Raw genomic sequence first — 14167 nt, forward strand, 5'->3', positions numbered from 1 at the left:
AATGAAAATGCTCTTTTCTTGTTTGGAGTGGTTGCTACCCAGGTACATACATTTCTCTAAACTTCTTGAATGTAAACTTAAAATCTCCGATTTACTGAATGTGCCTTATACCGCAATGAAGTTATTTTCTTTAAAAAATGTTATTAGAAAGAAAAGAAGGCTGGGTTAACTGTCTCTACTACATAAACTTTACAGACAAATTCTTCAATCCTCATTTCACTTTCCATGAAGTGGTCCTGCCTAAGGGGAAAATCTTTGTAATGAAATGACCAGAAAGCAAGATCTAAAAGTGTCATTTATGACTCTCCTTCGTAAAAATCATAAAAATCAAAGTAAAGAATAAACCACCCTCATTGGAATTGAACCTAATATATTTACTTATACAGGAAAAAAAAATTTTCTCATTTGGACGAAAAAAAAAAAAAGGAAATGTTAATTCAGGTCTGGGGAGGGTCTTTGGTTATATGGATGCTTCAGGCAATGCTGAGCGAATTACACCACCTCACAGGCCGTCTGTCCCATCCTGTGGGGTGACATCTGCGCCCAGGACGAGATAAACAAGAACCGAGGAAAGCAGGCATCCTTAAGTCGGTCCGACCTGGATGATTTGCTCATAACATCGCATCTTGGCAGGTCAATTTCTTCTTCCTGCTCAACATCGTCCGGGTGCTCGTGAGCAAGATGAGGGAGACCCAGGAGGCGGAATCACACATGTACCTGAAGGCAGTGAGGGCCACTCTGATCCTGGTGCCCCTCTTGGGAATCCAGTTCGTCGTCTTTCCCTGGAGGCCTTCCAACAAGATGCTTGGGAAGATATATGATTACCTGATGCACTCTCTGATTCATTTCCAGGTAAAGAAGCCAGTGGTGTATTTATTCAACTATTCGCTCAGCTAGTTGACATAGGGTGAAGCATTTTCCAAGGCCCATCTGTGATTGGCCTTTTCAAATAGATGTAACCTGGAAGGGATACAGCTTCTCTCTTTCTCATTACCTGTTTCTCCCTTTTTTTTTGAATCTCAAAACTGAGGAAGGAAACAGGGGGAGTATGAGCTTTGAGAACACATCTTTCTGAGGACAAATATTTGTCCAGGGATGAACCCACTGCACAGTACTGAGTACTGAGGACAGAATTTCTATTCCCACTGTCCTTTCAACCTTTCCTTCCCCTTTCCGGTAGTTTGAAGGCCACATTTGTTTTGCCTTCATGAAGGGGAGTTTTGAAGATCAACATAACCAATGCCAATCAGTTTCCCAACCTGGATTGCTAGCATCATAGTCACCAATGCCATGAAAACACAGGGCAGAGAGGCAGATGTTCCTAACAGTCAGAAATGCCTCCACTGGACCCCAAGCTGGAAGCTACATCCCTCTTAAACTAGAATATTCTTAGAGTGAAGCACTGAATATGAGTGCGCTAGTAATCGTCTTTCATCAAACCTTGACTTGCTAGTGCAATAGCGAGATGTTCCTCTCTGGGCTGTCTATTTATATTGATTCCTAAACAACATAATGCACCCAAAAATAACTTCAGTTCTATTTCTCCTCCTCTTTTTAGGGATTCTTCGTCGCCATGATCTACTGCTTCTGCAACAACGAGGTAAGCATGCATTTCACATAATACCATCACTCGTTGATATAAAGCCAGCACTTTACAGTTCCCAGAGGGCCTCTGGACACATTTCATTTGCTCTCACTTATGCAATTGACCTCGTGGGGTTTCGTGACATGCAGGATCATGTATTTTTCCACTACTTCAAGCCGAATCTTATCTATGTTTCTATGGAAGAATTGCAGATATTACCCACGCGGGCAGCTATGTTCTGATTTCCTTGGATGACACCTTAAGGTGGTCAGTCCCTTGAGCAGCAAGTGAGAGCTATTCTGGATTCCCATAGAAAGAGAAGTCATGCTGCCATCCCTTTGGAAGACCCAGCTCCTCACTGGGGCGGAGTCAGTATCCAGCCAGTTTGTACTGGTTCACTGCTATCTTGTCCCACTGCTTGGTGCTGGTGTCATACCAAGTCTTTGACATTGTGACAATCCCCTTGAAGTTAAGACCCCAAAAGAATTCTCAAATAAGTAATTTAATATCTGAATATTTAGCTCAGTAAAATCTAGGGATCCATATGGCCAGTGTTGTCAGGGCGGGGTTAGCCAGAGTTCCCTTTCTTCCAATGAAATCTTCTTGCCTGGGACTCCAACTGGTGAAGCAGAAACATGGAGCTGCTTACTGTCGTTGGGAATGCAAACAGGAGCAGCCACCGTGGGAAACAGCATGGAAGCTCCTTGGAAAATTAAAAATAGAACTATCCTATGATCTGGTAATTCCACTGCTGGGTATTTACCCAAAGAATATGAAAACACTAATTCAAAGAGATATGTGCATCCCTAATGTTTATTGCAGCATTATTTATAATAGCCAAGATATGGAAGCAGCCCAAGCATCCATTGATGGATGAATGGATAAAGAAGATCTGGTATATACATACAATGGAATATTACTCAGCCATAAAACAATGAAATCTTGCCATTTGCAACATATATGTTAGTTATACTTGAATTTAAAAAAAAAAAAAAGTGGAGCTGCTTAAATTTGTACCAAAGAATATTCAGGGCTTCAAGAAACATGGTACAAACCTGCTCCCTCATTTTTTGTATGCTCCCTCATTTTTTAAGAAAGAAATCTACTCCAGGAAGAACATGTGACTTGCACAATGTCACAATCATAGTTGTATAATCAGGACGAGAACCAAATTTCCTGATTCTTAATTAAATGAACTGACTCTTCCAACTGCACTGTAATATGTCTATGATTCCTCCCTGGAGCTTTGTTAGTATACTTTCTCTAGTTATATACCACATGAATTGCAATGTACAAACATTTTTTATAATTTTACATTGATTCCTAATAAAAATAATTCTATACCAAGGAAAATCACATTTGGTTAAGAGATCAACAAACATATGATTTTCCTGTTGCTAATTAGAAAGGTTTTCTAACCAGAGTCAATTGATATTTAATTGATTCTCTACTCTTTATTTCTTGAGGTAAACAGGGAGCACCTATAAGATTTTGCTGTTCTGTGACCTATTATTTATCTCCAACCTTGTCACTGCATCACAAGATTTTTGTCGTTCTCATTCTCCTTTTTAATTGGTACATTTTATTCCTCCCTTCATCCGTTCCTCCATAAACTCATCCCATCACTCAGCAGAAATATGCTGTGCATTCACTCTCACTAGGGGCTAGACTGAAGGCCTGAGATAGGAATGAAAAGACATCCTTCTGCTGCCAGCTGTTAAAGTCTCTTTGTCTTTTTCTTTGTTTGTTTTAAGCATAGCAAAAGCTAAATAAATAAATAGGGCTCAGGGCATCCCAACTTTCTATCAATTTCTGTGAATGTATATCTCTGTTTGAGTTGTTTATATCTTTGAGTTGTTTCAGGTGCCATACAAATAAATTTTTCCACCTAAAGCTGTATCTATGTAGGGCTAACGTAAAAATCAGGTTCAGAAGGGCCATACCTTGAAAACACGAGAGGATTGCAGGCATTTGTAAAAATGCCTCATTTTTAACCATGACGCTGTCTTTGGAGTGTCAGGCCTAGGAAGCAAGCCAAGAAGTCCTCCTAACAATTGAATGTTTCTAGTTCATTTGAGTATGATATCTCCGCTTTTCGAAGTCAAGAAACCATCTCCCTTTTAATTAAGATTCTGTTACTGGGGAAAGCTACAAGTGTGATGTTTCTAATAAGATAGAAATTGTGTACTGTGCCAAATGTAACCTCACAGCACCATGAGTTTTAGGCCTGCGGCTCTCCACCCGGCCTTCTGTGAAGGTGCCGTCTACACCCCACGAACCCGGTAGGACACGCGGACCTGCGGGATGCCCTTGCAGCTGCAGCTGCCACAGAGCAGTGCTTGGGCTTTGCTGGCAGCACGCTGAGTTTTAGCAGGGGGCTAAAGTTTTAGTCTAGGGGCTGAGATGGCAGTTGGACGGTGCAGATTGACGTTTTCATTTTCATTTTTTACCTGTATGTTATCAGTGATTCCCATTATGAAAATGGATCAGAGAGTCGACAGAGAGACTAGAAGCAGAGAAGGAATTTGGAGAATGAAAGTAGTACAAGTGAGGAAGCGCCCATGAGACCGCACTTATGGGTCACATATTTCCTACATGTCTTCCAAGAGTGTGGACGTGGACCACCCACACCTTTCAGTAAATTATTAAGTATCTAAGGGACCTCAAAAAGATGACGGTGGCTCTAAAGATGCCCAGTGGTTCCAAGCTGCAGCTTAAAATTTGAGAGAGCACCAACAACACAGTGGATATTCTCCCTTTTCATGTCTCTTGCCATTGTCCATGCGTTGTGGGTAAAATCATTTGTCGATCAAAGAAGCATGATCAGAAAGATCTCAATTTAACAGTAACAGATTGGAGTGGATGGAAACTACAACTACTTTTGTTTGTTGTAACTTATCCTGCTTTAGAGGGCCCATCCCACCAGCTTCTAAGAGACAGCAGTCTCTTTCTAGAAAATATTTAGTTCCAAAGCCTTTATCCAAAGGTGCAGTTGGCAGCCCCTGCTGACACTCAGGTGGCTCCCCTCACTTCTGAGGAGCCGAGAGATCCTTTGACTGTGCAGCCTCCTTGGCCAGGCCCCAGCCCTGTTCTGCAACACCAGTTCTCTCTTTCAAGCCACTCGAAGAGCCTGCAGAGTCAGCCTCCTTTCTTCACACTGTGAAGGGCCCGTGAATCCCTTCAGCACATTTCATAGCCATGACTATGAGAAGAGAAAGATTTGCTCTACTGGGGTGTTTCTATCCTTCTTGCTTTATGTTTCTCCCCATTTCCCCAGGTATTTCCACCATGAAGGGGAAATACAAGGTTATTTGTGTTTCTGTATAGCTCTCTCCTCTTCCTTTCGGGATTGGAAGGGCTTTGTACTCACCACTGCTCCTTCCAACTGCAGGGGACTCTCCCTATGCCATATCTTGCATATTCTCTATACTCTGGCTTTTAGTAAAATTCTATTTCCAGAGTAGTATGGTTTTCACTTCATATGCAAAGATAAGCTTTTCTACTTAGAAATTCTTTTTCTCACTCAATAAAACCTGGTTTTCAAAGCTGTTGTCCTAGAGACTCAAGAAAGTCAGCTTTGAGACTCAAAGCTAAGCAATGATTTCTTTTTTCTAGACCAGTATTCTCAAACTTTAATGTGCATCAGAATTGCCTGGAAAAGTTTGTCAAAACATAGAGTGCTTGACCCCTCCCAGAAGAGTTTCCTATTCAGCAGGACAGGGATGGGGCCTGAGAATTTGCATTTCTAACAAGTTTCCAGGTGATGCTGATGCTGCTGATCAGAGAACCCACTTTGAGAACCTACTCTAGACAAAATCTAATTTGTTCTTCATGCAATGAATGACCTTGACTTAATGAATGAGGGAGTTGCAGGGGAATGTTATTTAGGAAATACAATAGTTAAATATTTTGAAAAATACTAACCTTATTATAGATGCTATTTATTTATTGTTGTCTTCTAGAACAGGAAAGCTTCTACAGACATAGAAGAGTACGTAGTGAAAAGGAATTAGAAAGCCTTGATCTTATAATCATGAAGTACCCAATTTACCTCAAACTGTAGGGCATGTACATTCTGTAAGATAAAGACCAGTAAAGATAATGCTCCAAAAGGGTGAAAGAAATATTAGTGACAACTTTATGAATAATATTCAGAAGTACCCCTCAGCATCTAATTAACGGGGTTTAATAGGGATTCCGCTTCAGAAAGCCATATAAAAGCATTTAAAGCATACTTCCAGGTGGATTTATAGTGTTTTTAAAACTTGTGATTTTTAATCTTAAATTTAGATTGCAGCAGGCCGGTTGAGTTGTGGCATCAGCAAGTGAAGGTGTGAGGGAGCAGGTCTGAAAATCTTGCTATCCATTGACTCAAAACTCCCAGGGGTAAATCCCACCTTCCATTCAACAGTATATAACTGCTGGTGCTTATACTGAACTTCAAGAAAACAAGGCCAAAGATAAAAGCTTTCAAGTCCAACCACGAAGATTCTGACCTGATTTTCTTTTTCACAAATGTAGAAACTGAGGCCGAAATATACCAACCTCATATAGATGGTTAATAATAGAGCCAGATGCAATAATTATGTCTTCATCAGACCAGGGCTCTATTTTTTTAAAGTTGGCAATAAATAAGTTGATATAATTAGGGAAAATGTAAAGTGATCTGTGTTAATTGCTTTTATAATGAGTGGTGAATCTATATAATTCAAAACTTTGTATGTTATATTTATCACATTGGCAACTCCTAACATTTCTGATGCTTTTCAGGAGCAATGAAAAGTCTCCCTGTTTTTTTTTTTTTCAAACAGATTCAATGCCCTTATTGTAGTGATCAAAGCAGCATCAAGCTCAACCTGTGGTATTGTAGGAGATAATTGCCCTATTAAACTGTAATTATTCAAGTGTCTTTTACATCCAGCTAAAGGCCTATTCTTATATGTGTGGTTTACAAATTGAAGCAGACTGCCATCTCCACACAAAAGAATAGATTATAATTCAGGAATGCAATTATAGAAGGCTATCAACATTTCTGTAATAATAATATTAAAAACATAAAATAGGCCTCAAACCCTTTGGCCTCATGCTGGGCAGGATACTTCATTAATATGCATGGATACTCCAATGGGGATTATTTTAAAAGAACAGGTGAGGAGAAACAAAGACCTTTTTTTTTTTTTTGGTCTGCTGGGCACTTTTACAAACTCTCTCTAAACTTAAACTGTCTGCTTTGGAATGCCTCTAAATATCTGTGTAAGTTTTAGTTATAAAGACAGTGTTGGTATTTGAGAAATGCTGAATCCATGGAAACTATCAGTTCCTTTTGTCTGGGGACATCGCTTCTCCAAAAATATGCCGAAGCAGTATTATTTCCTAATTCCTCAACAGGGCATTTGATGGTTCTAAATTATAAACCTGGCATTTAAAGCATTTAAGGACCTACATTTAATAGACAGTACAACCCAAATAAAACCATGCCATCTCTTGACTAGTGCCAACATAAAAATAAATTGTACAGAAATCCAAAAGAAATCCAGGAAGTAGCAAGCCCGGGCCATGGAGCACTCTGTGGAGACCTAGTTTAGAATGTATGAGCTCAGAAACTATGTGTGTCATTGAGAGGTCTTTGTATTTTCTTAGCACCACCACCCTCCAAAAAGAATATGACAGAAGAGTTTCATTTTCGTCGTCTGAAGACTTGAGGTCAACATCCTGCCCTAATAACAGTACAGTAATAGCAATAATAACAGTAGCCTCCCTGTATGGTACTTTAAAGCTGAGATGCCACTTTGATATATACTGTCACAATTTAATCCTTCCAACAGCAAGGTGAGGTAGAAGAGTTGTATTGAAGAAAGGAGTCTCAGAGAGGGTAACTATCCTACCCAAGATTACAAGGCTAATGTGAGCAGAGTGAGTTTCTTGACCCAAAGTTCGGTCCTTCTTTTCATGGCATTTAATGAGATCCTGTGAAATGATGCTTTAGGTGGAAAAAGAACAGAAAGGTGGTGTGGTGTTACCCAGTGACAGTCTTCCTTTCCTGCCCAGCTGGTTGCCCAGGCAATACAAGTACCTGCTTCTGATCATTTCCAAAAGTAATGACTCATTGGAGCTCAAGAGCAGTTCCCAAAAACATACACCATGGCATGAGATAAGACCTAGAGAAGACCAAGCGACAGTTGTAGATGATCTAACACCCAGTGGCTTACAGTTCACCTCCGGAAGGAATTCAAGTTCTCAAAAAGCAGTGATTCTAAGTCTCATATCAAAACCCAGTGTTTCATGTTTGCATGAAAGAAAATTTTAATTTCTCCACTAGGTTTGCCACAGATGCTTTCAGCTCCCCACCCTAGTACCACTGGATACCAGTGCACTAATTATGGTCATTAGTGATCACTTTCTTGGCTGAAAGAGTTATGAACTCATTCTAGAATGGATGTTGACAAGCAGTCAACAAGTGTTTGTTGAATAACTGCTATATGCCCAACAGCATGGCACGTTCTGGGAATATAAAAACGAACGAGACATGGTTCCTGCTTTTAAGGATTTCCCCGTGCAGGAGGAGAGAGAGACATACCAAGTCATGATGCGATAACTCAGTAAGAGCAATAAGGAATATAGGTTACTGAAACTAGAGCACAGAAAAGAGACTCCTGACTCTTTATCGGGGGTCAAGAAAAGTTTCCTGGAGAAACAGAGTTGAGTCCTGAAAATCAAGTCTTGACATCAGTGAAGGGTGGGAGAGGGCCATTCCAGGAGAGGGAGCGGCGTGAGCAGAGAGGCCTGATGGGAAGAAACGATATAGCTGGTGGAGAGAAACAAGCAGTTGGTTAATTTTGGAGAACTCGGGTCAAGGCCATAAGTGGCTTAAAACCACTCTGGCAGAGAGATGAGCCAACTCAGACAAAAGCAGCAGAATGATGGGAATTTTCCACTCCTGCCCCTGACAGCAGCTCTGTGCCTGGTGTCTAAGTGCTCTTACAGGACCCAAATCCCTTCTGTATGTGCCTGGCCGGGTGGCTGAAATGGGGGCATTAGGGGTAAACCGCTAAAGGACAAAACCATCAGACCAAGATTTCAGGTCACTTTGGGTGTGGACTGCATTCCTCCTGAAGAGAATAACCCTGATCAAGTTCCGCCCATTTGGAGTATGTCACCCTACTGCTGTTTTGAATGGCAGTAGCCGAGCGCAGGAAGCCGGTGTGTGCACGAGCACATTGTTTCAATTAGAGAGAATAAATGGACCTAATCCTTCAGACTTTGTCTTCTCTTTGTGTCTTGACCTCTAGACAGAAATGTCTCAGAGGGTGAACAAACCAGTCAGTGCTCAGTTATTTAGCACTAAATGTAGATAAACTGTCCTAATTGCTTTTCTTCTTTACTGTTTCATTCTTCCTCATCTCTGCCTCTTCCATTCCTCCAATCCATCCCGTCCCCTCTAGCTATATTACACCTTCCATTTGTACCTCTTCCACGAAGGTGCTTAGGAAACCATAGGAGGCAAAACACTTACATGAATCAATTTTCAACCAGTAAATAGCCCTAATAAAGAACGAGATAGGAGCCTGAAGGTGCCAGACTATCATAAGGGAGATACTTGACTCTCTCAAATCCAGCCACATGGAGGTGGAGGGGGGGGCGGTCAGGATGGGGAGAGAATAGGAGAAAAAGTAGGGAGTTGTTGCTGCTACGCACCAACACCATATGAGGTGATTCAGATAGCCTCGGTAAATCTTACTCATAACTCTGAATTCGTGTCCTGATCTCCTTTTCACAAAGGAGAAAAGTCTAAGAAAGAAAGAAAAAAAAAACACTCAGGAAACAAGCTGGGACCCAAACCCAAAGAGTACAGTCTTTGGAGGAGATGTGTCAACACTTAATGCTCTCATCCTGCTGATGCAGTGACCACAAGAAACAAGTCCTCTTTCCAGTTCAGCTCTGAACTTGATGGTCAGCTCTCTACAGCGTGTGCTGTGGCCAAGCAGCAAGGTCAGGAGCAGCACGGGCTTCCCCTGCCCTGGTGGGTCCACCACATTCCAACTGTCCGACCTGGACACATTACATCACCTCAGTCCCCATATGCAAAGTGAAGGGAACAGTAGTCATTAAATCAACAGGATTAAATGAGTTCATACCAATCGAGAGCTTGGAAAACGGCGCATGGTAAGCTCCGGCTACAGCTTTTCATGCCATCCTCGGTCCTGTGTACATCTTTTGTCAACACAAGGTTCAGCTGCATGGCACACAACTTGACCATGGCACTTCAAGTTTTGGTCTTGGTCTCTTTTAAATGAAATTAGATAGACACACCTTAGAGAGTACGCCCACACACTCATCACCTCCAAAAAAACACAAAGACAAAACAGAGTGTGTTGCCGCAGTAATTCCAAATGATCAGATTACCAAGTTCCTCTGCCATTTGTCACCTTGAACTTGGTGGCTGCTCTGTTGTATGAAAAGGAACCTCCCAGTGACAAGTTTCATACCCTCTTGTCTTCAGTGAATCCTTTGACTGCTTTGCCTTTTTCTGCGTAAACTATTTTAAATGATGTGACAAATACTAATAATTATTTGGAAAGATTGTTCTGCTATGATACACAGAAAATGTATTTGCCACAGAAATTATTCAGCCTTCTATCATACATATCGCTTTATAAGATTAATAGGTTGGGCCATCATTTATATCTTCTTTTAGATTCATACAAATTTGGTTCTTCACAATTAACTTGTTACACACTTTATCTCATGTCATACTATTTCCAGATTCCCCCTCCTGTGCCCCCATAATGGTTAGGTCTTACATTCAAGTTCGGTAGCAAAATAATGAAAGATGTATTAATAAATCGACACAAATATTTTTATATAAAAGCTTGTCTCATGTACTGACTGAACAACAGAAATTCAGAAATGTAGAGTAGATATTGTAGCAATAATCTCCAATTATTTTAGTCTTGCTCAGCTATAGAGGAAAGCAAGAAGTTAAGAGACGACAGGGAAGATGAACTTAATGACTAAATTGAATTCAATTCTGAAGAAAGCCGAGCTCCACAAGCAGTGTCACTGCCTGTGGTGTTCTTTTCTGCTGTGGTTATTGTAGTTTTCATATTTAGAGCTTCCTGGCTTTAGCATCTTCTTCTCTACTGTATAGTTTATCATATTCGTGAAGCAAGTTTGGTAAGTTGGTTTACATATTAGAAGTTTTTCCACAGGAAGAGATTGAAATTTTATGCTTAAAAGCTTTGCACTCCATTAACCAGAGTTTTATCCGGCCCACCCCACCCCAAGCCGTGTTGGAGAAAGGAAAATCAACAGTATGAAGTCCTTATCATGAAACCCCCGAACTGTGCTGTGGTTTACATATATGTGTTTGTGTGTGTGTGTGTGTGTGTATTTACATGACCAATAATGTGTAGGTTTAGATTAAAGCTTCTGCATTATCAGAGGTGGTAGCAGATAACTTCAAAATCTTTTCCTCTGGTAGGACACGTATACCATATTGGGTATAAAACCAAGGCAAATTTCATTCATTGGACAGAAGAGCTAAAGAAGACACTTTTTGCTCAAAAGGGCAAACGACCTTGCCAGTGGTAGCTTAGGCAAGCAGCTCGTTTCTCCGACTTGCAAATTCTTCTCCCAAGATGGTATATTCCCCAACCAAAGCGTGTATACTGCACGGTCCTTTGGATCAGAATTACAACTCGGCCTCCTCTAGCCTCTGATAAGCTCCACGAACTGTGCCCATAAGCTTGGCTTGGTCGTTTCTGACGATTATATGACAACAAGGTTCCCTTTTCTCTTCCAGGTCCAAACCACCGTGAAGCGCCAATGGGCCCAGTTTAAAACCCAGTGGGACCAGCGCTGGGGGCGAAGGAACCCCCGCCGCCGCCCGGCCGCCGCCGCCGCCGCCGCCGCTGCCGCCGAAGCCAGGGACATCCCGGTTTACATCTGCCATCAGGAGCCGAGGAACGAAGCCGCGAACAACCTGGGCGAGGAGGGTGCCGAGGTCATTGCTTTGGAAATCATTGAGCAAGAGTCATCCGCTTGAATGTGAAGCTAACGCAGCATCGTGATCACTGAGCCTCCATTTCCTGGGAGACAGACAGACCATGCGTTTAAAGTGATTCCCATCCTCCCAGGAGCTGAGCATATCATTTGTGAAGAATTATTAAGTGAATTTGTCCATAGTAAATCTGGAGAAAGTTATCCTTGGTACTATTGCTGTGGGAGACAGTCTAGGAATGGGGTCTCCCACTGCATTCCTTGTGAACTCCATCTTTCATCCGGGACTGAGATGCAGATGTCAGAGTAATGCAAGCAAAGTATCCAAGAAAAACACAATTAAATTGATCTAGTTCAGAAACAGGGTGCTCCTTGTTAATCTTGAGCCATTTATAACTTTGAAAAATTAAAATCACGGTCACTATTTTTCTTTTTAACTCTAGACTTTGAATTAGAATATTTCTGTATTTGGCTATGGATCTGATTTTTAATTTTTTTATTTCAGTCAATTCCGATGTTACTCAGATGTTTTACCATCCACACAATGTAAACCGCACAAATTACATGACCTCTGCAAGACCAAGTGGCTTTCTAATATAGGGATGACTAAGAAGGTGGCGGGTGGGGTGGGGTGGGGAGAACTGCATTGGGCAGGAAGATGTAATGCTTTGAATGAAAAAGAAATTTAGAGTCAATTTGCTCAAAACATTAGATGGGCCAATTTGTTAATTGGTTTATTAATATTGTATGCTCAGTGTGGTTTTGGAGAATCCTGTCCATTGAACAGGCCCTAACTGCCGTGAGGAACTGGCCTTCACATTGAATGTGCTTTGGTCACTGACGTTTATAAATTGGGAGGTCACAAAGAATCCATCACTAAATTTTTCACAAAACTGCCAAAAATATAATTTCTAGTGGAAGAGAATATTCTCTTTAAAGAGAGTTTTCCACTTTCTTAAGCTCCAGGATTTATAAAGCAAATCACTCTAAGGTTTATAAAGCAGATTACCTCTTGCCCTTGGGTGCTATCTAGCAGTAAAAGATAAATTTGTTTAAGACTGGTAATTAAAAGACTCCATATAAATCCATTAACTGCCTTCCACCCAGCTTCAAAGCTTAACAAGATCTCGGTCTTTTCCAGGAAGATTCAGTAGGGCTAATTAGAAATCAGTTTGTAGTTGACCTCTTGTTTGCTGCTATTAGCAAAACAGGAGGAGGAAAAGTAAGTGCTACGAGTTGAACCATCTATCAGTTCATTTAAAACAAAAGTAGAGGTTCTTATTAAAACCCAATATTATATTCCCACATCTCTCCTTACATCCTCAGTATAAAATCTTCAAAAATCCCTGAATAAACCAGTTCTCATTACTGGCACCTGAAGTTCATTTGTGGATTCGCAACAGTAATCAGAGTTATCATCTTTTGATTTTGTGCTAAATGGGGAAATCCATCGAAACCCTCCAAATCTCAGATCTCATCTATGTCGATGCCACTGCCTTTCAGAGGTGATTTAGTTGTGGAAAAACAAAAAGTCAGTTTGTTCTGGTTACATATTTAGTGCACCCAAAGAAAATTATATTCCTTCAGTGAAAATGTATTTTGGATACTAAAGTGGCTTATGTCTCCTTTACTGAGTGTAAGGGAGGAACTGAAAAGAAGGTATTTTTCCAATCACAGTGTTTATGTAGTGGTGTTCCTATTTTCGTTTACAAACATGGAAAACAGAGTATTTGAGGCAGCTCTAGTACAAATGTGATAATATATTGCTAAATACTCTAGACATAGGGGCTGACGAAACAACACAGCTTACCATAGAATTATACATAGTGCCAAAATGATGTGAACTGCTTACGCTATGTATATGTATAAATTAATACAGAGTATGTTAAAAACAAAAAGATGTATATGTGCATATTTTTCTAAAGAAATATATTCTCATCTTTCATTCATTTATCTTGTCTCCTGCTCATTCCATGTTCATTTTTTCATTTCAGTCAAGGGCAGCTAACATCTCATTTAGTTTGGGTAGCAGGAGGGGGAAAGATAATCCAAAAGTATAGGTTAGAAAACCATATGCAAAAACATCGAGGTTATTGTCTTTGTCAGTGTAATCATCTTCCTTCTTCAACTTTAGTATAAACTCCATAGCACTGTTCTCATACCCTTGATAATGCAAAAACCACACACAACTGTTGATCTCTACTGTGTAAGTTTTGGAAGCACAGCAAAGAAATCTAGGTCAAGAAGTATCACATCCTTTTATTGGTTCTTGACTTTTTTTTTCTTCATTATTCTGGGACCAGACTTGAACTGTCCAACATCACATCAGATCATTAGAATTGTTACAATCATTGATTTTTAATATAGTCTGGGAGAGAGACTAAGGTGGGATAAAAGGCAACTAATTAAATGTCATTAGAATGCATAAAGGCCACTATTGGAAAGATTTTCAGATCTGGAAAGCATGAAATGGAAAAAATGAGGATTAAATGAGAACTGTGATAGGCTAATAAAGGAGAACAGGAACAATTTGTAGGTTCTGCACACTATTCAACTATTGTCCTCGTGAGAGCTGGAGAACTT

At 40.5% G+C, this 14167-nt stretch overlaps 1 protein-coding gene and 1 long non-coding RNA gene across 2 annotated transcripts in view; one reads left to right on the forward strand and one right to left on the reverse strand.

Annotated features, from left to right (window-relative positions):
• The window catches only part of CALCR (calcitonin receptor), a 48313-nt gene extending 36612 nt beyond the window's left edge, over nt 1–11701 (forward strand). The window contains exons 8-10 of the mRNA XM_081800873.1: nt 634–852; nt 1559–1600; nt 11388–11701. Of these exons, the coding sequence (XP_081656999.1) occupies nt 634–852; nt 1559–1600; nt 11388–11630 (504 nt within the window). The 3' untranslated portion in view covers nt 11631–11701. The remainder of the gene's footprint in view (nt 1–633; nt 853–1558; nt 1601–11387) is intronic.
• Nucleotides 1–14167, reverse strand: part of LOC145716565 (uncharacterized) — a 102201-nt gene that overhangs the window by 68050 nt on the left and 19984 nt on the right. The window lies entirely within an intron of this gene.

The sequence above is a fragment of the Leptonychotes weddellii genome, chromosome 12 (assembly GCF_054177405.1).
Source record: "Leptonychotes weddellii isolate Sample4059 chromosome 12, ASM5417740v2, whole genome shotgun sequence".
Lineage (NCBI taxonomy): Eukaryota > Metazoa > Chordata > Mammalia > Carnivora > Phocidae > Leptonychotes > Leptonychotes weddellii.